Source organism: Artemia franciscana, chromosome 8, assembly GCF_032884065.1.
Source record: "Artemia franciscana chromosome 8, ASM3288406v1, whole genome shotgun sequence".
NCBI lineage: Eukaryota > Metazoa > Arthropoda > Branchiopoda > Anostraca > Artemiidae > Artemia > Artemia franciscana.
This window is the reverse complement of record NC_088870.1, coordinates 34,462,741-34,490,205: the sequence shown is the minus strand read 5'-3', so window position 1 is coordinate 34,490,205 and position 27,465 is coordinate 34,462,741. Positions and strand designations below refer to the sequence as shown.

The following is a 27,465-nucleotide window of genomic DNA, read 5'->3' as shown; positions in this document are numbered from 1 at the left end:
CACTCATATGATCATATCTCATTCTATGTTGCTGATTATGTTGCTTCAAGAAAGAATATTAGTAACGAGGTGCCAATTGCAAAAAGTGAGAAAGATCTACTGAATCCAGATTTTTTAAAGAGCTCATATGGGACAGTAACAACAATGTTCATAAAATCACAAAAGCTACACGTACTACGTGCTGTAGACCCGTTTTTGAGGCTGAGATACGTTGAAAAGGATTGTTCAGGGTTATGGGGCACTCAGTTCGAATTTTGTAACGAAAGTAGACTTAAATCGCAAGGGACACGGTCACAGCTTGCTAAGCTGTATCACGAATTTACTGATAAAAATGAGCTCTAATACGCCTCAAGAACAATTACTTTTCTTTGGGTGTTTGACGGCGGCACCAATTGGAGGGGAAGGGAACATTGTCAATAATAAAATAACTTCTGTTCGATATTCTGATTAGAAAATGACGTTTTTTCTTGTGCTTTCGCAAAAAAAAATTCCTCCGTTCTAGATTTTGAAGAATATATTTTTCTTGTCCTAATTTCAATGAATTGACGCTACTGATGTTTTGCATGTGCGTGTGTCTGATATTATGTCCCTTTGAATACTCCGGTGTGATGTACCCTACTCTCGGGTTGGAGTAATAATCCTTTCCTTTTTTCCAGTAAAAACAAATTCCCAGTAAATAAAAGCAAGAACTTGGCCATTATAAGTTGCTAATAACGCAAGTTTTTACTCTTGTAAATTGCCTTGCTTTAAGAATAAGGCTCTTGCGACTACAAAGATTGGCCAAATAAATAGGAGGGTGATAAGAAGATAGGAATGGAGGAGGGATCACATAAGAGGAGGTTTTCAAATAATGAAGGTTGTCATCTGTGTTCAGCTGCCTCCTATCCAGTTTTATATTTATGCATTATACAAAAATACTATTTTTTCATAAGTTACAGGACAGAATTAATCAAATCGTCATTTTATTCAAGTACGACCTGTCGTAAGTCGTACTTAAAGGTTATTACTGCGACAGTAAAGATATGATTATATTATTAGAAAACCTGAATTAGCCTGAGGACCAAACTAAACTTCAAATATTCCTTAAGAGCATTAAGAACTTCCTGTTAGGTCAAATCCATTATTGAACGGCTTTTTCATATGGATTTAATAGTGATAAGCAACTATTTTCTATTAACCAGTGATATTTTTGTTAAAGATGTCCCATTTTTTTATCAAATGTTGTTTTCAGTGCCTGCGATATAAACTAGACTTAACTGAATGAAGTCAGAAAACAATTTTCCTGAACCAATTCAATGTAGAGTGCAGTAATTTATTCAACCGAAGAGAGTTACCCCCTCCTTCTAAGGAAAATCCTTCATTCTATCCCTCCCCCCCCCCCAAAAAAAAAAAAAATTAGTTTTTACTATATACACTGAGACCTTGCAGGCAAGGTCTCAGTGGATTTCTTAATCCTAAGTTTCAAAAACTGCCCTATCTGTAGTCTGACGTTGGCCTGGGACAATGCTATATGGCAATTGTAAAGTTTTGCTTCCAGTCCAAAAAAATAAAACAACTATTTTCTTGCATTGTTCTTATCAGCATGAATTCAGTAAAAGTTATATTACAGGCGCCTTTAACTTAGTTTTATTGATTTTTAGCTATATATTTTAGAATTTTCGTTGTTTTCACAAGGTCCGCTAATTCTTCCTTTTTTTGTTTGAAATGATGGTAGAAATCATAATACCTTTTCTTTCAAATCAACAAGTGGAGCCAATAGATTTTCTCAGCATATTGTGCTGTTGCCTAGTATGAACTTCCCATAGTGTGGGAGAATAATTGTCCCCTTGGAAATACTAAACCAGTGAGTCATCGTCGTTGTCTGCATAGCTCAAACCTGTTTAACTCAATCCCTGTGCTATTCAACTCATTCAACCTAACCTTTTGCAGAGGCTGCAGTGAATGGGGATTGAGTTAAATGAGAGTTGAATTGCACAGGAATTGAGTTGACTGGGATTGAATTGAACGCGGGTTGAGTTAAACAGGGATTCAGTCAATGGGGGTTGAGTTAAATGGATCGAGTTACACGGGGACCCTTGATTACACCCCTTGAACCCCATGTAATCCTTGAGTTACTCGGGAAATCTTGACTATGTATAACATACCTTGTCTACTGACAAGTCTGGCTGTGTACAAAATTCTAACAGTAATTAAGATTGAGAATTTGTCGTCTGACTTCCCTCTTAGTATTCATATGATAGCACTTCGTCTTTCTGCTTTAATTGCGTCTTCGAGTTTTTCTGCCCTAATTTTTAAGTCTTGTTTTTTATTAAGGTCTTTAAGTTTTGAAATGTTGATATTTTGTTCTGATTGATAGACTTGTAGTTAGAGATATGCGATACTGATTGATGCTTTAGATATTCCATACGTTGAAAACGGTGTTTCTTATTGTGAAGATAAATGTTGTTGATTTAATATCTTGCATATAAAATAATAAAACCTACCATGTTTTTGATATGAAATTGATAACTGCCCAGAATTGTTCTCAACCAATCTATTACAGAAAAATGAATGTAAAACTGTGTTTATATCAGGTCAAGTATAAAGCCTGTGGGCAATGAGCTGGTCTCAGAGTATTAGATACGGTCCACAACATGAATTAGCCACAAGCTGAATTAAAAATCTCATAAGTTTTCTTTAAAAAGAACTGAAAGTCGTTTCCTAACATAGGAGAATAACAGTTCTTTTTTTTTTTTTTTGTTAAATCGACATCAACATTTATTTTTTATATTTGAAGTCTATTTATGCGAGTGGATTAATAATAAGCTCGTGTCCTGTGATGCCGCAGTGATTGGACCATAGCCAAGTAATGTAGGACCAAGAGATGGAACCCAGGTGCAGCAGCACACTGTAGGGCCGACGCAGTGACGTTAGTAGTTAGGAAGCATCGTTAATCCAATTACTTGCTTAATAATGAGTGCATTTAGCCAATTATCAAATTTAAGTCACCAGCTGAAGCCAAAGAACGTTGGAATAGCACAATTAAAAAAGATGTCAAATATTGATCGTTTCGAAATCATGTAATTTTTTCTAATCATTTCTAATTTAATATAATACAAATGTGTTGCACGTTTTAAATAAACCAATATTAATTTCTATGTAAATAATTAAGTTTTGGCTCGTATGTGCATTCTGAAGAAACAATTTACCCTTAAAAATATTGGATTATCCCACCCCCTCCTACGCCGAAGGGCTTTGAACGGCACTTGTAATAAAGAGTTTGGTGTCCATAAAGTTTTGACTCGTATTTTGTGTTGCTGCAAGAAACTAATACTAAGAAGCTTGCAAAATTAATACCATTTTCAAGGTTCATTCTCAATCTGCTGTCCTTATACCGGTATCATTTATTCCCAGTCGTAAGTCTACAGATTATTTACAACAAGGGAAACTGGAGTTTTTTAAAGCTCTTTATCACCGACCTTTAGATTTAAAAAAAAAAGAAGAAAAGAAGGACTTTTGTCCCTTTTTTGTCTGCCGATTCTTATTCCGATTGATATCAAGTAAGATTCATCCTACTTTTATATAAGATCGTACTAGATTGCCTTCATCTTAACTTATATAATTTTTTATTGAGGAACCCAAACAACTTTTAGCTCGGAAAAGATATAACTCTTTAACGTCTTAATCTTTACTCAGATTATTATGCATCCTCTTAATTCAGATCAATATTATATTTTGATCTGTTGGAGTATTCCTAGTTGGACTATCCTACTTTATTAATTTTTTTTCTGTTTTTATATAAATTCGATAAAAGCCAATGAAAATAAAATGACTAGAAAACTATAATCAAGATAGGTATACATGTAAAAAAAAAAACGAATTTTCGAAATAATAGCTTATCTCTTCAAGTTAGTTACAGCGTTAGTTATTTCCCTATTTCGTCACATTTGTGATATATTAAATAATATGATTATCTCGATTCCGTTTGAAACCTAAAAAAAAACAGATATTACAATGAACAAGGAAACTAAACTTTAAATGGACAGAAATTTTATAAAATTGTTAGGCCACCATTATTTTGGAGGTGTGAATCTTTTGGGCTGATCTCAGGAAGAATTCTGGCATCCCTCTCAGTATGTTTAAGGTATATTAAATCACGTTATGTAGTCTTCAACCTAGAGTTGCCAAACTGCAACTGTAGCAGGTCTCCTCTATCTAGCACGAAGTAAACACGACTCTACAAATGCGCTGAGTGTACCAGCTATTAGCACCTAATAATATGATTTTGACTTTAAACAAGATTAGTGTGACTTGCAGTCTACTAAAATCCAAGAAGTGTATACCACTGTAAAGAACACATTTCGGAAATCTTAATTAAACATCATTGATTTTTTTCAATTTTGCACTGAATAATCTTGACATACATGCTATAAAATAATAAGTGAAAAACAATTACAGATAAGCAAAATTTTTTAAGAATCTGCGAAAAATATTTCAAAGGTTCTAGATAATGATAACACAGATGTCCAGAATCCTAACCTTTTATTTTGTTGTTTTTATAGAATCATTTTATTTGAAAAATATTTTGATTTCTAGAACTCCACTATTTTTAACTCACAAATTCGATTTTGTGTCATATGCCAAAATTTAGTTTTATCCCCTCTGACTCACATGTAACTCAAACTAGTGTCTTAATAAAAAATAAACATATTTAACATGAATTACATAAGAAAAAACAATACGAAAAACGTCTGGTAATAATCCGGTTTATCAATAAGATATGAGGATAAAATTTAAGACAACTTAACAATACTATCCAAGAATTAACAAGAAACTTAAGAAATATAACACACATATATAAAATATATATATATATATATATATATATTCACTGGTCAATATTAATAAAAATTGAAATATATTTAACATGAATTACTGAAGAAAAAACAATACAAAAAAAGTCTGGTAATAATCCGGTATATCAATAAAATATGAGGATAAAATTTAAGACAACTTAACAATACAATCCAAGAATTAACAAGAAACTTAAGAAATATAACCACACACACACACATATATATATATATATATATATATATATATATATATATATATATATATATATATATATATATATATATATATATATATATATATATATATATATATATATATTCAATGGTTAATATTAATAAAGACTGAAATATATTTAACATGAATTACTGAAGAAAAAAAAATACAAAATTTAAGGGATACAATCCCAAGAATTGACAAGAAACTTAAGAATTATCCTAAAAGTCGAACAAACAAACCGATTTTAGTGAATCCTGCACACTTTTATTTTCCATCACATTATATTTTATTTTCCATTAGTGTGCATGCAGCATCCGTGGTATTTCTAATGCGACATTTGCAACGTAGAACCGCTAAGGACAATTTTAGTTCTCTTGTTCATTTTGAAAAGAGCATTAATATCTCGAAATGTAGAGTTTGACACCTCGAATCCCATTTTGTTTTACCCAAATTATTCATTAATAGATTTGTAATAGCTCTTTGTTGCAAAAGAGCTAAAAGAAAATCTTATTTCAGTTCTTTGAATTTCAAGAAAGCGTCATAATCAAGTCAAAGTTCATTTGACGTTCGGGTATTATGGCTAAAATAACTCACTTTTGGATGGAACCGCTTCTTGTCCTTGAACTATACACAGCTCCGAGCAAGATAGAATAAAAGCAGTACTGTTGTGTAACTAACAAATCCTTAATTCTAAACCTTAGACTAGAAAATTTTATTCTAAACCTTCATTAATTAACCAAGTCAATCATCTAAGTCCTTTGAATAAAAACTTCAACGTGAAAATTCATCAACAATGTCTAAAGAGATCACAGTTTGATCAAGATGGAAGCATCTACCAAACATAATACGCACTGATGGGTTTGTCTTACCGTAAAGGTAACCATCAAAATCCAACGAATGTTCAAATAGTAAAACAAACTCATTAAGCCACTCCTGAACAATAGAAAAAATCAAATCTTTTCAATCAAAAGTTGAAAATGGTCAAATAACAACTTAAAATTGAACATCAAGTACGAATTATATTAAGAGATTAAATAGAAAACCGACCAACACAGCCGAGGAGAGTAAAGCCCCACATTTTCTGATATTCGTCTGAAAGACTCCCCCCCCCCTTAAAATTCGTAATATGTCCAACCCTAAAGGTTGGACTTTTATTCATCTAGCTCTGTAAATATTACAATTTTTCGAACATAACAACCATTATTAGAAAATATTATTCCAGCTGTTAATTCATTGTTATGACAATCGAAATCTCAAGATATTTTTATTATTTTGTATTGTAACAAACTGAAACCCATAGTTGTTAAAAGAAAATCAAAACAAACTTATTTTGTAATGTTGTACAAAATATAATTTATAATTCAAGTAGCTTCTTGATTTGTTCTCGACAAATGTAGTAGACAATATGAATATTCATATTTACATCCATTCTACATTCATTTTTATACCTTTCTGCTTAACAACACTTTTAATATTTTCAAAACTGCGGCGAATAATATTACGGCAGCTCCACATTTTCAACTGTTTTGGTGGTTTTTTCAAAGACAAAATTGTTTCAATGGCATCGCCAGTAATATTATGACATTGCTCAATTTCAAAATGTTCCAAAAACTCAAACTGGTTTAAATTCAGCACTTGCATTAAAAGATCATCACTCAAGGATTGACAATCTTTAATATATATATACCGCAAGGTAGGAGCAGTAAGTAGTTCAACCAGGTGAAGAGAGGGAATATCACTATTCAATCGCATACTTGTTTGACAAACAATACGCAAAGTTTCAAGGACCCGAAGACCAACACAATCCGAGGGTTTTGGAAGGGAAGGAGGGCGAAAACCGGAGTAAGAATCATTCAAAAATATATTTAAGTGCTTGAGGTTAGAACACAGCTCCCCAACTACATCAATATTGATCCCACTCAATTCAGCAAGGGTTAAACGGTCTAGATTTCTTCCTCTTATCTGGAGTAAAGGCATAATCCCTCCATAAAAACTAACATTTGTATCAGTTTCCCCGCCAATATGCAATTCCCGTAGATCCTTTAGTTCCATAAATGCTAGCAGATCTTTATCAAAAACTTCGCTTCCACACGCTATTTTCAGCCTTATTACATTGGGACACAAAGAAGCAGCAATATGGAAATCATATTCAACGAAATCGGTGCCCGACTCCATATACAAGTCAATTAGTTTATATTTCGTCGTTTCTTTACCATTCTCCCAATCCTTTCTGTGAATATTCGCAATCACGCCAACACTATTCCCACATTCAAAGATTCTCAAATTGTGAAGATTCAGCAAAGCAACTCGAATACCAGTGTCTGTGACACGCGTATGACCGACATTCAATCTTTGTAAATTACTACAAATAGGTTTGGACTCATCGCCCAGGTCGTTCATTGTATAGCAAATAGCTGATATCCCTGAATCAGAGACGTCTTTACATGAAGCCACGTTCAAGTCTTTCAGTTTAGAGCCGTAAGCACCCACTACAGATAGTATTTCATCACTACAGTTTGTTCCAGTTAATTTAAGCACTTCTAAGTTTTTCAGGCATGAAAGTACTTCTTTCAAGATTTTCTTTGGTATCTTCAAGCAAAAGGCTAGGTCCAGACACTTCAACGAATCCTAAAATAAAAATATAATTCTTAATTAATCTAGAAAAAGCACAACTCTAGCCATATTATCATTAGAAAAAAAGAATAAAATCATTTATTTACTGATTTTAAAGCTAATAAAACGAAGAAGGACTATAGCAAAAAATGGTAATAGCAAGGTCAACTGTTTATTGTGAAGCAAACGTTTAGTAATTAACCATAGTAGAACAATACATTATTTCGACCGAGATCAAAATAATATATAATATAATAATAAATAAATAACGTAACAATATATGTTATATTGACCCAGATGAATATAAAATGAACCAATTGTACATTCACTCGAACCTTAGAAAATGACCATTCCATGAAAGCAGCTTTTTGTTTTATCTTTTATTCAGGAAAAGTGGCTGCAAAATGGAGTTTAGAATAACATATTAAATCCCTCGACTAACCTACTTTATTATATCTTTTTCTCTTTTTTCATCAAGCGGAAAGATAAAATTAACTAAAATATCTTTATTTCTACAACAAACAAAAGAAACCATTGGGAGAAGACACTGAGTAAATTTAAGATTTTTTGACTCAATAATTTTAAGGCTTAAATCAGCCCTTTTCCGATTATAATCTAGTCAAAATCAAAACACAGAAACGATTTATTTTTCAGAGAATTTAGTACTGTATGATATTCATCAATAGGAAAATAATAAAAAATTTTACATAAGATTAAAAAAACAGTTTCGAACACAAAAATTTTTAGAAGGTAACAGATATTTCTGAATTTCGCACTGAACCATTTGGTAAAATTTAACTGTGTCCTAAAAACACCTTTTGTATTTTATCCCCCCCCCCCGGGCTGTCCTGAATCTTGACATATGTTGAATTCAGTATCATCTGAGACTATGAAGGCAGGCGTTCTTTGTTTTCATTTTTTTGTTTTCAAACAGTTCGTGGTAACGAACTGTAGTAAGGAGTGATCCGGCTCAATAGTAACCAAAACTCAAAAAAATTGAATTTTGATATCAATAGCTACATCAAAAGAATCGCATTTTAATGCTGATTTTAAATATATAAGTTTCATCAAGTTTAGTCTTAGCCATCAAAAGTTACGAGCCTGAGAAAATTTGCCTTATTTAGGAAAATAGGGGGAAACACCCCCTAAAAGTCGTAGGATCTTAACGAAAATGACACCACCAGATTCAGCGTATCAGAGAACCCTACTGTAGAGGTTTCAAGCTCCTATCTACAAAAATGTGGAATTTTGCATTTTTTGCCAGAAGACAAATCACGGGTGCGTGTTTATTTGTTTGTTTTTTTTGTTTTTGTTTTTTCCCAGGGGTCATCGTATCGACCAAGTGGTCCTAGAATGTCGCAAGAGGGCTCATTATAACGGAAATGAAAAGTTCTAGTGCCCTTTTTAAGTGACCAAAAATATTGGAGGGCATCTAGGCCCCCTCCCACGCTCACTTTTTTCCCAAAGTCAACGGATCAAAATTTTGAGATAGCCATTTTGTTCAGCATAGTCAAAAATCATAATAATTATGTATTTGGGGATGACTTACTCCCCCACAGTCCCTGGGGGAGGGGCTGCAAGTTACAAACTTCAACCAGTGTTTACATATAATAAGGGTTATTGGGAAGTGTACAGACGTTTTCAGGGGGATTTTTTTTTGGTTTTGGGGGTAGGGTTGAGGGAGGGGGCTATGTGGGAGGATCTTTCCTTGGAGAAATTCAATGAAAAGGGCGCAGGACGAATCTGGTCACGTTAGAAAAAAACGTCAAATTCAGAGCTTAATATACAATGCTGGGTGTTCGGAGCCTCTCTATTATGGAGTATAATTTGAAAATAACACAACTATACGAGCGATAAAACATATATACCACAACCATAACTCAACTAACGAAAGAACTGCTAAGAGATAACACAACTATAAAGCGAAAACAGGTGAAAACTAACGGGAAAATAAACGAACTAAGAGGTGGAAGGGGCCCAGAGAAAAAATATAATCCTTTTTCAATTTTGAGCCTAACTTCCGCAAAGGAGTAATAATGTCAGAAGCCCCAAAATACCGAATTATTTTCTTTTCAAACAGTTCGTGGTAAAGAACTGTAGTAAGGGGCTGAGGGCATTAAAGTAAGGGGCATTTTGATGCTAAAAGATACATCAAAAGAATCGAATTTTCACGCTGATTCTAAATATATAAGTTTCAATTAATTTAGTCTTTGTCATCAAAAGTTACGAGCCTGAGAAAATTTGCCCTATCTTGGAAAAAAGGGGGAAACATCCCCTAAAAGTCATAGAATCTTAACGAAAATCACACTATCGCATTCGGCATATCAGAGAACTCTATAGCAAAAATTTCAAGCTCCTATCTAAAAAAATGTGGAATTTCATATTTTTTGCCAGAAGACAAATCACGGGTGCGTGTTTATTTGTTGGTTTGTTGTTGTTTTTTTTCCCAGGGGTCATCGTATCGACCAGGTGGTCTTAGAGTGTCGCGAGAGGGCTCATTCTTACGGAAATGAAAAGTTCTAGTGCCCTTTTTAAGTGATAAAAAAATTGGAGGGCAAATAGGCCCCCTCCCACGCTAATTTTTTTCCAACAGTCAACAGATTAAAATTTTAAGATAGCCATTTTGTTCCGCATAATCGAAAACCATAATAACTATGTCTTTGGGAATGACTTACTCCCCCACAATCCCTGGGGGAGGGGCTGCAAGTTACAAACTTTGACCAGTGTTTACATATAGTAATGGTTATTGGGAAGTGTACAGACGTTTTCATGGGGATTTTTTGGTTTGGGGGGTGGGGTTGATGGGAGAGGGCTTTGTGGGAGGATCTTTCCTTTGAGGAATATGTCATGGGGGGAAGAAAAATCCAATGAAAAGGGCGCAGGATTTTCTAGCATTACTATAAAAAAAACAATGAAAAAATAAACATGAAAACGTTTTTTCAAATGAAAGTAAGGAATAGCATTGAAATTTAAAACGAACAGAGATTATTACGCATATGAGGGGTTCTAAAAATACTTTAGCATAAAGAGCGAGGTACTTAGGAGAAGATAAATACCTCGCTCTTTATGCTAAAATATTTTTAGTAATTTCAACTATTTATTCTACGGCCTTTTTGATTCAGGGGTCATTCTTAAAGAATTGGGACAAAACTTACGATTTAGTGTAAAGAGCGAGGTATTAACGAGGGTACAAACCCCCTCGTACACATAATAAAAATATAAGAACATAAAAGTTTGTTATGTAAGTTAATTCTTAAGTTACGTATTTTTTTACTAATAAAAACGTTCGTTGAAAATTAAAAGTTCTAGTAGCCTTTTTAAGTAACCGAAAAATTGGAGGGCAGCTAGGCCTCCTTCCCCACCCCTTATTTCTCAAAATCGTCTGATCAAAACTAAGAGAAAGCCATTTACCCAAAAAAAAAAATTAATATACTAATTTCATTTCAATAATTTATGTGCGGAGAGCCAAAATCAAACATGCATTAATTCAAAAACGTTCAGAAATTAAATAAAAAAAACTAGTTTTTTTAACTGAAAGTAAGGAACGACATTAAAACTTAAAACGAACAGAAATTACTCCGTATATGAAATGGGTTGTCCCCTCCGCAGTCCCTCGCTTTTTACGCTAAAGTTTGACTCTTTGCCACAATTCTACTTTTTAAAACAATTAAAAACTTTAGCGTAAAGAGCGAGGGACTGCGGAGGGGACAGCCCATTTCATATACGGAGTAATTTCTGTTCGTTTTAAGTTTTAATGTCGCTCCTTACTTTCAGTTAAAAAACCTAGTTTTTTTTATTTAATTACTTGCCTGGACTCATGTGGGCTGTCATGGTCCGTTATAATCATAATAAAAAAAATAAAAAATAATAACAAAAAAACGCACCATGGGATTATTTGGCATGTGAAATATTTCAGCATAAAGAGTAAGCTATAGTAGCTCAGTTTTTCAAACCTTGGACAAACATGTAAAAACTATAAAACGTTCCTACTAAAAACACATAGGATTTGATCTCTGGCAGAAAATATAGCTCTAGAGAATTAACACGTTAAAATCGATACAAACAAATTCTTAAACAGTCCAGAGCCTGATAATAGGCTATGAAAGACAAGGAGAGGAATAATCATATCAAAAGAGAATCTTTGTATAAACCTTGACCCAGGAATAATGGTCATGGTCATGGTCCTAATGAAAGAAGGTCCCTACTCTGTCAGACAATATCCAGTTGGTTTTCTCCCTTTCTTTTTTTTTTTGTCTATTTGAATAAAAACTTCATAATCAAACGAATATTTTAACAAATCTTACAGTTTTTTTTGGCATGTTTTTCAATTTTAAAAACAAAGACAAGTAAAACACCAGGGAATTTATCTAAGACAGTGAAATTTGTTTAAGTCTAAATTGAGTATCGCGCTCTGTATCCAAGAGGTGTCCTCAGCAAACCACATATGTGAAAATAAAATAAGGCTTACAATAAAATGCGATCTTTAAAAGTAAAATTAAAAAAAATTTATCAGTCCCAGAATCATTACTTTAGGACTGGTTGGACTTGGCTGAAGTAATGATTATGGGGCTGTTTTAATTGTTTAATTTTAGTTTTAAAGATCATGCTTTATTGTAAGTTTTACTTTATTTATATATGTGGTTTGCAGAGGACAGCTCTTGAATACAGAGCTGAAATAATTCCTTTAAGGGTAAAAAACAAGGTTTTTGTGATGGATAGGCGTTGCGGTCTACGTCAATATTTACTCAATTTTTCTTTGGTTTTTTGAATAGTTGATCAAGATTCAGTTTTGTTTCTGTTCAAAAGATAAATAACCAAAAAAAAACTGCTTAGTTTCAGCATCAGAGTCATATCAAGAATTATTCTCTGCTAATATTCAAATTAAGACGGGAAAATGATGAATAAGAAAAAAATATAATTCATTAGTTGAAAAATGATGAAACCAACATATTAAGAGAAAACCTAAAAATAACCCTTGAAAAACATTAAACCATGAAACCAATGATTAAAAGAAGAAGACACTTACAGAACTCCTAAGAGCAGCAAGTGTAAGGGGATGTCCAACATCGTTTTGAACCATCGACAAATCAAGACCTTCTGTTGAAGAGGCAATTAGAACGTCGTAATGGTGCTTCTTCAGCTTTTTCTTTTTCTTCAGTTGATTGAGTACATCCTGGCAAAGCTGAGGAGCTGTAATAATTATTGAGCATAATTTAATCAAGCTTGGAAATAGGCCTATCTGTCCACTTATAACCATATAACGTTATTTAAAAAAATATAGCATTAGGAAAAAATTCTTCTATTTCTCACTCTATTCAAACCTTCCATGTATACTCCCTTCATGAAATATTTGCTTTCTTTAATTTTTTTTTTCTTATGCCCTTTTCCTCCCCCTTCAAGAAAGTCTTAATTTTTATTTGCCACAAGCTAAAACAAAACAGTGAGATTAGTTTGTAAACGCAAGGATATATTTTGAAAACCCTTTAAATTTGTCTTCAAAAAAGAGCACTCCTGTGCACAATATGCACAACTACTGAATCCCTTGAAATGCAAAGCTTTCATTCAACTTGCCATCAGAGTCAGAAACCTGAATATACGGCCCCTAACAGGGCCAGATGTATTCTTAGACTACATATGAAATTTCTGAGGAAATACAATAGCAACAAAACTTACACTTAAAAAATGAAGAAAATTTAAATTTCAGGGTCATCTTCATTTGAATCCATGGTTTGTACCCATATTTTCATACTATCTGATATAAAATGCTTTGTTACTGCCAAGTTTCTGATTTGAAATGTTTATGTCCCTTAATTTCACAAATAACTATGCAGTTGGAAAATTTGAGAATTCTCAGAAGTTTTCTCAAAAATTCTTTAACTTTTAAATGCGTATTTATTCATAAAATTAAGAGAGACAGACATTTGAAATATGAAAACACACAATGGAGTATTTCAAAATCAAAGAAGATGACTGAAATGTATCAATTAAAATAAAACGGATGGTGAAAATCTCATTAATATAAATTTTCAGCACATTATAAAGTAAGAATAACAGTTTTAATAATTACAGTGTAATACTAATAGAATTTTTCTTCAGAAGTTTGCATAAAAGTACATTAGACCCCATTAAGAGGGGACTAAGGCATATTTGTCTAGGTAAAAATATTACATTTTGGAAGTGGTTTTTCTGAAAGGAGTACTACTCTTTTGTTATTGTAGCATTTCTTTCAAACTAGGAGTGACTGTGCAGAATTACCAAAAATGTTCAAAATTTTATGCTACATGAGCATTGTATATGTATAACTTTGTCTTAAGAATAATGTTTACATCAGGAATGATGGATTCTAAGTTATTAGTTAAGGAGGATAAACAGGTAGATTTGGAATAACTTCCATAATTATGCACCAAGATTCCCCCAGTGAAAAAAAAAACCACTACCATAACAATTAACATCGATCATTAACATCGAGAGAACCAAATATAAAGAAACTTGTCGAGAAGCATCAACCACAGGGATCTCATTTAATAAACATGCCTTTTCCTTTTTTTTTAATCACACACTTAATTTCAACTGCTTTTTTTATCCAGTTTACATAAATAATGTTGGAGTGAATGGAGTGAATTAAACAGCCTGAGGAGCTCTACTCTCCATGAGCTTTAGCTGCTTGCCAATCGAAGAAACTTGTAGTAACTTGTAATATTGTAGTTATTATCACAATAATAGTAATAATAATAATTATTATTATTATTATATTAGAATATGTTATTTGTATTCAATTAGTTTTCATTAAAAATAGAGCTTAATCATATGCTATTTGTTTGATAATTAAAACCTTAAAATGTATATTAGTGAAGAATAAAAAATTGTTCTTATGTCCAATAGCTATGAGGGGGTCCACTAAGATAAAAAGAAGGGAAAAGGGGTCCATGGGGAAAAAAAAGGTTGAGAACCACTGGTTTAAAAGATGGAACATGCTGCAATCTATAGAGCAGGAATCAGATGGAAAAAAAAAAGAAATATACCATTAGATTCGCTATTTTATGCTCTTTCCAAATATAAGTCCCTACTGTTGCAAATTCTTGAAAATTGATTTTAAGATATATTGCATTTTCTCTCTACATGCAATGTTAAAAATAGTTTTGTCTTTTTGTACTTGAAGTTTGGTGATGCGACTTAACATTTTCGCCACCTGCAACCATAGATGGTGCAATTATTAAATATGTTTAATTTGATGTATAGGTTAAGCGGAAAGTTAGAATTATTATACACAAGTCTTGAAATATATATTCAATTATTTTTAATTCTAGGTAAGCAACTATTAGGAAGGTGTCAATCTGCTAAACTTGTGTCTTACTATACAGCAGTTTCTAAATTTTGAGGTAGTCAATAATGACATAGGGAACGATATCTAGAGTCAACAATGACAAAACTTAGCCTTATAATTTCAATACAAGCACACCATCCACCAAGCACCCAATGTATAGACTATATTTTTTTGTCTTTTTCCTAGTTAAATTTTTTCGAAACTAAATTACTGGATCTGTTAAATTTAAATTTATTTTCAACTTGTTTAGTTTGTAGCCATGCTTAATAAATTTAAAAGATGGAAAGACAACACCAGCTTCAATATTGAACATATATATAAAATACAATGTATATTGAAAGTGTTTTGAAAAATTTGCAAAAGTTGGGATTATCTTATTTGGATTAATTTAGGAGAAAAACAATACTTTTTTGTGGAAGTAAAGCGCAAAGTGAACTGAAAAAGAACAGAAATTATTGCTTTGCAGGATATGTAAGATATACCTAGAAAACTAGTTCAAATAAATCAACTCGTTATATTTCATTTGTGGAAAGTTTTATGCCCATTTTCAGCCAAATAATTTTGTTGAAGCTTTGTCTCTGCATAGTGGTCTCCTGACCTAATTGCATATTGATACAAGTTTCAAGCTGCCAAGCAAAAACTGTCTGTCTTTTGGTCAAACTAACATTTAGGAGACAAACATGCCTTTTTAATATTATCTCTTTCCTTAAACATAACAGTTCATAGTCCCCTTGTTCTCCATATACACTCCCTTAAAGTTTTAACTCAATCCTCCCCAGTTGTTCCTGATATATTACAAGTATGCTGATTTAAAAACCTGGGGGAATATAATGTCTTTCGACTTAACTTACTGGTTTGCTATCAATAGATTCAAAGTTCCCCTAAAGCTAATGGTACCAAACTTTATGGCAGATTGTAAACACGTATTTATTTACCCTATCTCCCCCTTCTAAGTACAAGATATGAGGTTCTCCTGACCCCCCCCCCCCCTCCATCATTCCCAAGATGCTTCAGATATGCCATTTTTATAACCTTGATACATAGCTTCTTTCAATTTATCTCTGCTCCTCCCCCCAAATCAGGATTTTAGATCCACTTAACCTCCTGCAGCCTCTGAAAACTCAACTTTATCCACAAAGCTGCTTCTGATTTAATGCAGATATATTATTTGGATAGCATGGGAAAACATGACTTCTTTCAATCTACATTACTATTTTGTTGAAAATAGACTATAGTGCAACAGGGGCTCCTGGTGCCAAAATTTTAAACAGATTGGAGACTAAATCTTTAGACCCTTCCCTCTGCCCCCTACCCCCAAGCACAAAATGAAGGTCCATTTGCCTTCCAACACCCCCTGTCAGTTTCACCTTGATCCCCAAAGGCATTCCAAGGACATTGCAGATATGCCATTTAGACCAACAGGTCACACATAGTCTTGACTTACCTCAATACTTAAACATGAATAGATTGTGGATCCCACAAAAACTTATAGTGCAAAAAAGCTAAGGTGGATCAAAGAAAAGCATTTATTAGGCTTCTGTTCCCTAACCTAAGTTGTCTTGAGAAAACTTGCGGTCCACCAGGCCCCCTAATACTTCCTGAAAGTTTCAACAAGATGCCCAAAGTCATTCCAGTGATGTTCCAGATAAAGTATTTTATCTTTGTTGGATAAGGTATCCCAAAGTTTCTTTTGATTTACCTTGTTACTAAGACATTTATAAATTCGAATTTCTATAATGGTCTATAGTGTAAAAACGTCTAGATGGATTGCAGTCAAATATTTTTAGACACCCACCCAGCACAGATATTGACACCCCAGCCTCTCCATGTTGTTTCCCCTAAACTACCTGAAAGTTCTAATTTCATCCCTGGAACCATTCCTAAGATAATACACGCATAATATTTTCTGGATGCATACCGTGCCTTTTAATTTGGCTCTATCCTCTCCAGCAAGTCATAGTTTAGCATCCATTCGCCCCCCCCTCCTCCAATACTCCCGAAAATTTCAACTTGATACACCATATTATTCCCAAAATATTGCAAACATGTAATTTTCATAGCTTGGTAACACATACTGTCTTTTAATTTATCTTGCTACTTGACTGTACTTAAATTACAAGTCCCATAGGACCTTATACTACTTTTCAAATCTATTGGGGGAGGACAATTTTGCTACTTTCGCAGTTTCAAATGAAAATCATAAAGGAGGCATTTGTCAATGAAAATACCCAATAATGGAATTTACAAAATCCCCTATCCACTTAATTGAGTCTGCCATTTCCAATATTACAGATATTTCAGAAACTTGGGTGCATATAATATCTTTTGATTTACTCATGTATACTTTTGTGTTGTTTTGAGACTATGACCTTGTGAAACTCCGGGAATTGTGGCCTGGCACATGATCCCTAAGAGGCCCTAGCTGACACAACTACCTTTTCTGCTAAAACCTATCTATAAAAAAAGGGTAATGGAAATAATTTAAGATAATTGCCTAGGAGCTCTGGGTGAAATGTTGTTAACATTTTCCTGGAGACCTTTCAACACTTTCAAACGAAATGATTATCAAAAATTTTGATCCATTATCATAGGTATTATTGGGGCCAGGTAGCAGAAAACGGCATGGGAAAAAGGCTTGTCACCCTTAAATCCCTTTCAGATTTTAAAAAGGTACTACATCCTCCAAATTCCAATGGACTGAGCCTAATCTTAAGTTTCCATGCCCGTACCTTCTATACAAAGTGGCAAGGGTAAACAAATTTTTTTGGGTCATGTTTTGGGAGAACCAATATTTTTTGGTCTATTTTTTCTTCTACATTGGGATCCTCTTATCCCAAGCACTCAAGGATATAAGTTTTAGGCCAATTGGAAAAAAGTTTTTGACTGTTTGTTAGACTCCATTTTTTTTAGGGGGGGGCGGCCTGCAAATTCATTTGTACATTAAGTTCTCCTTGACCCAAAGAGTTATGCCATTATCAGAGAAAAACAATTTTTTGGTCCATTTTAAAGCCCCATAGCCTACCCCCTTCATAACAAAATGTTTGATTCTTTTGACCCAGGAAATGATCCTTGGAAGTTTCAAGGAAATTTAACACCCAAGATCAAACAAGACCCCATTTTCATAGGCAGCACAATAGCGGTACCTAATTAAAGAACAATGTGGACATAATGTAATATTTTTTCTAGACCAGGGCACTTCGTAGAGAAGAGGTTGTCATAGAAACTTTGAAAGGGGCACATTTGATTAGAAATGGCAGGTTCTATCGCCTTTTTAGTAGTCAAAAGTGATTAGAGGGCAACCAGTCCCCTCACACGCCCATCATTTCCCCAAATACATCAAAATTTTGAGATAGCCATTTTGTTCAGCATAGTTGAAGGGACTGATATTAGGTCTTTGAGGATTACAACCCCTCCACAACCCTCAGGGCAAGGGTTGCAAATTATGCTGGGTGGCACATATGGTTTTTATGGAAAGGGTGGTGGTATCAATCTTGCATGGGGTTTCATTGGATTGGATATCAGAAGTTCTAGTGCCCTTTCAAGAGTCAAAGTGACCAGAGGCTAACTAGCCCCCCCTCAAGCCCCATTATCCCCAAAGCCATCCAATAGAAATTTTGAGATAGCCATTTGTTCAAAAAAAAATCCAACAATACATAACAAGACCTTTAGGGTTGAAATAACCCACAGAGTCTGGCAATAAGGGTTTTACGTTATATCCTGGGAACATAAAAGGTTTTTATTGAAGGGGTGGCTGTATTTACTTTAGAGGAGGCTCATTTGATTGGAAATGTAATGTTTTATTTCCCCTTTAAGACTCAAAAGTGATAACCCCCCCCCCCCCCCGCCCTTCCTGACATCCTCTTTTCCCCAAACGCATCCAATCAAAATTATGAGATATACATTTTGTTCACAATATTGCAAAGAGCATATAACAATGCTTTCAGGGTGGGCAAAACCCTCCAGAGCCCAGGGGCAAAGGTTTGCACTTTACTGAAAAACAAAAACCATGGATTATCAGTTTAACTGACATGTGTTGATATTTATTCATTAAAGTTTTGATAATTTATTATTTATGAAAGTAAAAATAGTGAAAACATTTAAAATGTATCTTGTTTTCAGTAAAGCACAAATTATGTTCTGGTCTTGAGAAGGCATGAGGGTGCCCAACTCATGTTAATTTCTGCTCATTTTGAGTTTGACTTGGCTATTTATTGTAATTTCTGTTTGTTTTGAGTTTCATTTAGTTATTGATAGTGATTTGTGGTAGTTTTATGCTTGGAACATTATTTGACTTTATTTCTGCTTATTTTTGGCTAAATAGAGCTCTTTACTTTTGTTTCAAAAACTTGTTTTGTGGAAAGTTTTTTTAAATTAATTTTTTGTTTATTTTTTATTGACATTCTCTTTTGCATGGAAAAAAATATTTTATATCTTTTCAGTTTTTTATGTAAGAATCTATAGCTTAGGTTGATATGTGTATGTTGGAGAAATTTTTTCTACAATTTTTAATCCAAATAAAACTTAATATCATTCCCAAAAGATTCAATCTATGCTCTGTGACAACCTGGATACACTTATGCTTTTTTTTTTAATTTAAATTGTAAGGGCAGAAGCAGTAATAGTAGTAGCCCCAAAAGTTTCAACTTAATACCCCAAATTGTTCTCAATATATTGCTGACGTGTCTTATTGGCAGGAATAGACAAAAATCTCTTTTGATTTAGTTTAAAGCAACATTTAGTTTCAAAGTATCATGGGTCAACTGCATAATCGTGGGGGGTTGACAGGCCCAATAACCCTAAAGAAATAATTGCAGGACCATTCTACTCTGCTGAACAAAATGGTTGTCTTGAAATTTTGACTGGATGCATTTGGAAAATAAATGCCTTAGAGAAAGGCTGCTTGCCCTCTAATCTCTTTTTACTCTTAAAGAGGACACTAAAACTTTAAATTTTGAGTCGAGTTAGGTCCTTTACAAGTTCCAATAATATTTCTAGTAAGTGTAGACTGGGTGCTTTCTATCATATTGCTTATATGCTCTTTGAAAACCTACATGGATACAATTTTTTGTTTAGTTGAAACTCCTAAACGTTCCCTAAAAGAATCACCATAATATCCTTAGCATCATTAGATACACTAGGCGTAGTGGTAGTATCAAAACTGTACACATACTACCTTCTGGCTAGTTCAAAACCCCACACAACTTACCCTAAAAGGGCTAACTTAATAATTAATTTAAAAAAAAAAAAACGTTTTCCATCAGACAAGTTTTTCAAACAGTTTGTGGTAATGAAATGTAGTAAGGAGCAACCCAGCTCAATAATAACTGAAACTCTAAAAAAAACTATACCAATAGTTATATCAAAAGAATTGCATGTTAGATCATGTTTAGTCTAACCCATCAAAAGTTAGAAGGCTGAGAAAATTTGCCTTATTTTACAAAATAGGGGGAAACACCCCCTAAAAGTCATAGAATCTTAACGAAAATCATACCATCAGATTCAGCCTAACAGAGAACTCTACTGTAGAAAATGTGGAATTTTGTATTTTTTGCCAGAAGATAGATCATGGATGCATTGTTGATTTCTGTTGTCTTTTTTCCCCAGGGGTGATTGTATTAACCCAGTGGTCCTAGAATGTCGCAAGAGGGCTCATTCTAGCAGAAATTAAAAGTTCTAGTGCCCTTTTTAAGTGACCAAAAAATTGGAGGGCACCTAGGCCACCTCCAATACACATTTTTCACTCAAAGTCACCAAAGCAAAATCTTGAGATAGCCATTCTGTTCACCTTAGTCAAAAACCTAATAACTAAGTCTTTGGGGAACACTCAATCCCCCACAGTCCCCAGGATGAAATTAAATGCATCACTTGATGCCTTTTCTTATGCTCTTTCATAGTCCAATAACTGTTTCTAGGGGGAATTCCATTGAGTCCTTAAGAGGGTCCCAAAAGGTAGAGCAGTCCATAGTAGCCAAGAGTTTACAAGTCTGTTACTACAAAACACTGTTTAGTGAAAAAAAAATAATGCCATTTGCAGCTGAACTAAGAATAATTATTATTTTCCTTAGTCTTAATAGTGAAATGCTATTTTGAAAACGAGTTTGTAAGAATCTTTATAGAAGAGCCTGAAAACCCTCAATAGTTTATACTATAATGACATAACATCAAAAGTGATGCTATTTTTTAGGGCTTCTAGCTGTTTTAAGAAATTCCTGCAAATTTGTTTTCAAAATAACATTTTAATCTTAACACTGAGGAAAATAATAATTACCATTCCTGAAGCAGCTACAAATAACAATTTCTTCGCCAGTTTTTTCTTCTGAACATGCTTTTAAACTTTTGGGTACTATGACTGTACTGTTTTGAGCATTTATCCCTTTAAAGGAAAAACTACCACAAAAGCAATTATTGAATTATGAAGGAGCATAAAAAATTGCATCAAGTGATATATTCACTTTTATCCTAGCTAAATTATGTTGTAAACTGCAAATTTACCCTTTATAGTTAGCCATAGGGGAGGGGGAAGGATTGGAAATTACTTTTTTAGGAAAAAAGAAGTTTATTTTAAACTTTTGGTTATTACAGACTGTTATTAACCCCTTAAGGATTAAAAAAGAATTTACCTTTCTCAGAGAAAAGAAAGAGCATAAAAAGGGCATCAACCAATTTATTCATTTTCTTCCTAATTAAATTATCTGAAAAACTATAATTTACTGATTTGATACTACTGAAGTGGTAATTAGTTGGTAAACTACCAGCTAGCCTATCCTATCTTATTGGGGGGAGGGGGCAATTGTCATGGTAGGCTAGCAGCCCTTGTATTTTAAAAGAATGATGAATCAGGAATAGAATAGAACTACTCTTTTTATTTTCATAGTGGTCTTCCTAGGAGAAATCTTGGTAAATATTGAGCAGTTCATGTTATTGACCTATAATTAAAGTGAACATACCACTAGAGGTAGATTTTTTGCAGTGCACATAATTGACTTACCAATAAAGTGACATTACCACTTGATGCATTTTTTTATGTTCTTTATGAATATAATAATCACTTCAACTGCAAATTCAAATTTAAGTGCTTTTAGACCTGACCTAACCTAGCCTTATTATAAATAATTTTGGCACTGAGAAAATGTAGCATTATTTTGTCAAAAACAACCAAGAAAACAACAGTGAGAAAATGGAGAATTATTTTTGCAAAAATGACTGATAACTCATACTTTAATTAAAAATTTGTCTTTTCTAAGAGCTCAAAAAGTGCTTCAATTTGAATTTGCAGCAGGAACAATTATTATGTTTGTAAAGAACATAAAAAAGGTATCAAGTGGTATCTTCACCTTATTGGTAAGTTAATTATATGAACTGTGAAAATTTTACCCTACTAGATGCCATTTTTCATGCTCTTACTGAAAATAATAATTGCTTTTCTCCAAATTTTAAGCCTTTTTGCACGGTTGAATATGATAATTTCTGGTATAAAAAAAGGTTAAAATATGGGTTTCAAACTTAATATTCCATTATAAAATCTATTTTGTTAAAGTTATATAGCCTAATCCACAAATTGCCTGTTGATTTGGCACAACGGCAATCAAAGGGATAAAATTAACCCTTGTACTGGGCTGCCCACTTAATTCAACAATCTGTCTTGGCTTTTTTCTACAATTGGCCATGACTTTGACTTTTCCCACAACTATTCCCTCTTTTTTAAATTCAACCTGGCAGACAGTAACAACAGCAATCAAAGGGATAAAATTAAACCAGCATAACAGAATAAGAGAAAAACATGGCAGATTTGTTGTGAATTTTTTTATCCAACTTAATCTTGACAAATCAATGTTTGTGAATTATAAAACTTTTGCCAAATAGATATATAATGAAATTGTAAGTTTAAAACAAATGTTAGTCTATAGCTGATAATAAATGTTATAAATGTTACAACACATTTTTATATCCAAAACAAATTAAGTGAAATTACTATTTTCAAGGGTCCTGAATGGGTTTAAAATTGAATTTGCAAAAAAAGTGATTGGGCTATTAGCCTACATTCAGAAAGAGCATAAAAATGCACCTAGTGATATGTGCACTTTATTTGTAGGTCAATAATATCAACTACCTAATATTTGGTAAAATTCTAGTTTAGTGACTTCTGGCTATCTTGGAAAGGGGTTAGGAGGTGGGTGGGTACTTCAAAATACCTTCCCAGAATATACTTTAGCCTGTAGACCCACCCCTGAAAGATTTATTTTCCTAACCTAACCCCTTTCACCTAAACTAGTCACTTAAAAGTCACTAAACTACAATTTTACCCAATATTGGTAAAATTCTAGTTGAGTGACTTCTTGCTATCTCAGAAAGGGGTTAGGTTAGGAAAATGAAACTTTCAGGGGTGGTTCTACAGGCTAAAGTATATCCCAGGAAGGTAGTCCATTTTAAAGTACTCACCTCTACTCCTTCTCTCTCTAGAGAGCCCTGAAATTCACCTACATGACAGGTCTATACCTATTGAAATTTTGACAAAACAACATTTTACCTTAATTTTCAGTTATCAGTTGCTTTTTCTCTGCCTTTAGTTCTGAAAATGCAATTCCTGTTATTTGTGTAGGATTCTGAGCCATATCAATGTTTTTTTTTTTTTCATAATATGTTTCTTAAATTACTTATTTCTCTTTTAGATACATTTCAAGTGCTTATTCAATATCCAGATGTAGTAATGGCACAAGTAGCTAAAATGGTAAATCTTCTGCCTTTTCTGTCTTTATAAGTTTACTTGTTAACTCCTTAAATTACATTGTCTAGAATAAATGCTATATAATAACCTATTAAGCTTCATTTGGAATTCATGCAGCAAAACAAGGTAATGCTTTTTCATCTTGTCGTTTCTCTAGTGAGTCGTTTCACAACTGAAAAATTTATAGTTTAATGTCATGGAGAATTTTTCTTTCTTTCTTTCTTTTTCAAACTATGTGATAGATTTATTGAAGGTAATAATTGTGGCTCTTTCTTTTTTGAAAGTAAAAGCTGTTCCTATTCTAGAAAATGGCACTGTCCACATTCGGGTAGTCGTAAAATTTCTTTTGCCTGGCTTGTATGAGAGGGGTGAATCCCCTGCTAACATTTATCCCAGAACTACTCCCTTTCAAATGTCATTGAAAAATACACTAGTACGTGCTTAAGTGCGTATATTTTGACCTAAAAACAGATTTTAAAGATTTTAAATGTCTAGCACACCCTGTATAATGATTAATTTACAAATGAAATAATACTATGCTATCTTACTGATCTCACTAAAAGGTCCCAAAACAAACATGAAGTTTGAGCCATGGAGCTTCAGCAGCTCTAGGTATTCCTTGCACCAAATATCATCTATATGCTCACATATCGATTCAACACATAATTGTTTAAGTGTCATTAAAAGAACCATTTTCCAATTTGATATTAGCCTTCAGTTATTTTCTGATATTTGCTGTTTGAGGTTTTCTTCTTCTTCTTCCGTTACAGCAAACGAAAGCTTTTCAGTCAAACTATTCAGCCCTTTCCTTTGATTCACTCTGTGAGATGAAGAGAGCTAGTGAATTGGTTGCTGCTCATTTATCTTGAATCTGCTTGGATTCCTTTCAGTAAATCTTTGGATTCTAGGAGTTGAAATATAAGAGGACAAACATTGAGTTATGAGCTCTGTGTGCAGGTATAGTCAGATAGACTCTTAGCTGGTAGTGATATTTTGTGGTGTTTGAAGCACTTTAAGTTTACATTACTCGTTTGGTGTTTGAGCTGTGAACATCTATATGATTTTAAGCGAGATTAACTTTTGAATATGTTACAGTGGAATGCAGTGATCGTCGGTGATTATAAAAATTTTCGCAATAAGTAAAATAACACATTGTTATTTATAGTCTGTATTACTACCGGATATGTTTGCTTAGTTACATATGGTGTTGTATTGTCTTTAGTTCAGCTATCGAAATTGATTGGTGACGTGCTCATTTTTAATCTCCCCCTTCAAGAATTGCAGTGGTTTTTCTGCTTATTTATTCACTAACATTATCCAAAATTTTAATTCTGCAACGCCATCCATATTCTAAATTCTTGGGGTGTGTTGGCAGTGAGAGAGCAATTAAAGTACATGGACAGTACTCTGCAGGTGTCTCAGGCAACAAGCAGAAGCGGAGAGGGACTCACCACAAGGGCTGTAAATTCCTACCGGTATTTAGTCACCCTTAAATTGCAGGGAATAGGTGAGTGGCTCCCTACACTTCACTTGTTCTTGGACGGACTTGATCCACCACTTACCTCTGTATTTACTGATGAATTGGCGTGTTATATGGACTATGATTATTGACTGCGCATCGCATTAACTTTTCGGAGAAGATATTATATTATATACATGGCTAGTTCTATTTATGTCTGTCCGGTGCTTACCTTTTTGAAACGGTCAATTGCCAAGGATAAAGACACTGTGGTAGAGGTTTGTACTCAATTTTTGCAAAAAATGCAATTAAGCAGACTATCCACCACTTACCTGTGTGCTTACTGACGAATTGGCGTGCTATATGGACTATGATTATACACTGCGCATCGCATTAACTTTTCGGAGAAGATACTATATTATATTCATGGCTAGTTCTATTTATGTCTTTCCGGTGCTGAACTTTTTAAAACGGTCAATTGCCAAGGATAAGGACACTGTGGTACAGGTTTGAACTGAATTCTTTGCAAAAGATGCATTTAAGCAGACAATTGAAACCTGCAAAGTTGCTCTAAAGGTTGACATTCTTAAGATGAGAAGAGGATCGCATCCAGCGTCATCATTTTTGTCGGACATTTTCGAACCGCTATGCAGCCTCAAATAAAAGGAAGATTTGCCGATGATTGCAATATTTGATCCATCGGACATGCCTTGTTTTCTAACGGATCCCCTACAATAGTGCCAGCTACAATTTATGCCAGCTCACCAGTCCCCCTCTGTTCCTGTGGTGCTGTCAAATATTTTTGACAATATTAATGTAAAAACTCTACAAATCAGCGTAATTTTGTGAAGAAGCTTGGCTGTGCTGACAAGGTGAAACATACTGTTAGTCGTCGAAATGGACTTGTAGTCCACGTGGTTGATGAAAATTCTGCAGTGGCTGCAATACCTAATAATCTGAAAATTCGCGCTAAGATTATAAGAACTGAGTACGCAAGTATTATTAAAGTGGACACTGATTTTAGTGTTTTTCAAATGCCCGTGCTCGTTGAAAACGTGATTTCTGCGACACGCTTCGGAAATTCAAGAGTTGTCCAGCTGAAGTTTAAAACAAATGATGACCTTGATCATTCAGTGAAGTTTGGAATGAAGATCCAATATTGTTTATTTTGCGTCACTCGACCGATCAAAAAACCTCAACAGTGTCTCAATTGCCAAGGATTTGGACATTTTTCTCGGGAGTGTTCAAACCCGACCAAGTATAGTAGATGTGCGGGTGATCATAGTAATAAGGATCATGCGTGCCAAACAGACATAAAATGTGTAACTGTAGAAAAACCCACAGAAGTAACAAATTGGTGTGTGTAGAAATGAAAAAGTACCTTCCCGCTCAATGCCAAAGAAACAACGTTACAGCCCCAGGGTATTAAAAATTTATGTCAGTATTTTATCAGAATATAAATGGTGCCTGTGAAAAACTAGAAATTATTGAAAATTTGTATAATGCTTTTGACATTGTTTGTCATACTTAGCACCTTTTAAGTGGAAATAATGTGTCATTGCTAAAGCGTCTCCCAATCCTCAGTTTTTTCTCAGGCCAGCAGATATTACAACTGTGAGACCTTCGAGTGGCTTAGCAATTGTGATAAATAAAAAGTCTGCCGCTTCTTTGTTAGATTCGAGTGACATTTATATTGCTGTTGAGCTAGAATGTGTTGTATTGTTGTGTCTTTATATGCCGACTAATTACCGTACTCATACTTCTGATAAGAAGTTTGTATCATCTTGTGCGTCACTATCAAAGATTTCATAAAATTCAAGATATCAACAAATGGCTTGTCATCTGTGGTGATTTCAACACGAATCTGAATGACCCTTCACTGCCGTTTAAACAAATGTTTCTGCCGTCACTTCCGCTCGGCATGTCTGTCCTACCTAAATTTAAATTTTTCTCTTATGTTCAGAAATCTGTGTCAACCTCTAACCTCGATTTGTCCTGTCTGATCATCCAGAACTTCAATCTACCACTATTACCGTTTCAGATGACATCCTATCAAGTGACCATCTACACCTCCAGTTCAACATTTACATGTCCCCTTCGCAAAATAAAACAAGACCCTGTTGGTTTACGAAAGTATAATGGGATCACATAGATGTATCGTCCTTTCAGTGCACGCTTGATTCTTTGCCGAAAGTTTGGTCGAAACATCATCTACCCTTCCTAAAACTGCACTGCTCTTCTCTCACAACTTTGTCTACAGCATGTCTCACTATAAAAAAGTAACGTATTACT

The 27,465-nt window shown here is 33.8% G+C and overlaps 3 protein-coding genes across 3 annotated transcripts in view; 2 read left to right on the top strand and 1 right to left on the bottom strand.

Annotated features, from left to right (window-relative positions):
• The window catches only part of LOC136030334 (chondroitin sulfate synthase 2-like), a gene marked incomplete in the record, with an annotated part of 34,319 nt that extends 31,818 nt beyond the window's left edge, over positions 1 to 2,501 (top strand). The window contains 1 exon segment of the mRNA XM_065709249.1: positions 1 to 2,501. Within this exon segment, the coding sequence (XP_065565321.1) occupies positions 1 to 342 (342 nt within the window).
• A 1,307-nt stretch (positions 2,502 to 3,808) lies between these two features.
• On the bottom strand, positions 3,809 to 24,489 carry LOC136030336 (uncharacterized). Its single transcript, XM_065709250.1, has 3 exons — positions 24,263 to 24,489; positions 12,692 to 12,855; positions 3,809 to 7,680 (listed from the first exon to the last, which is right to left on the bottom strand). Exons 1-3 carry the CDS (start codon positions 24,405 to 24,407, stop codon positions 6,472 to 6,474), a joined length of 1,518 nt encoding a protein of 505 aa, XP_065565322.1. The 5' UTR covers positions 24,408 to 24,489; the 3' UTR covers positions 3,809 to 6,471.
• An 881-nt stretch (positions 24,490 to 25,370) lies between these two features.
• On the top strand, positions 25,371 to 26,540 carry LOC136030664 (uncharacterized). The gene is made up of 2 exons (XM_065709732.1): positions 25,371 to 25,451; positions 26,010 to 26,540. Exons 1-2 carry the CDS (start codon positions 25,371 to 25,373, stop codon positions 26,538 to 26,540), a joined length of 612 nt encoding a protein of 203 aa, XP_065565804.1.
• Positions 26,541 to 27,465: the final 925 nt, after the last annotated feature.

Bases quoted from the DNA above. Each gene is read 5' to 3' on its own strand.
- LOC136030336 (XM_065709250.1), bottom strand. From the start codon at position 24,407: ATGGTTCTTTTAATGACACTTAAACAATTATGTGTTGAATCGATATGT. The intron at 12,856-24,262 runs GTAAGATAGCAT...TAATTATTACAG, and splicing joins GGGACCTTTTAGTGAGATCA to CTCCTCAGCTTTGCCAGGAT. The intron at 7,681-12,691 runs GTAAGTGTCTTC...TTTTTATTTTAG, and splicing joins TTGCTGCTCTTAGGAGTTCT to GATTCGTTGAAGTGTCTGGA.
- LOC136030664 (XM_065709732.1), top strand. From the start codon at position 25,371: ATGGCTAGTTCTATTTATGTCTGTCCGGTGCTTACCTTTTTGAAACGG. The intron at 25,452-26,009 runs GTTTGTACTCAA...TCTACAAATCAG, and splicing joins ATAAAGACACTGTGGTAGAG to CGTAATTTTGTGAAGAAGCT.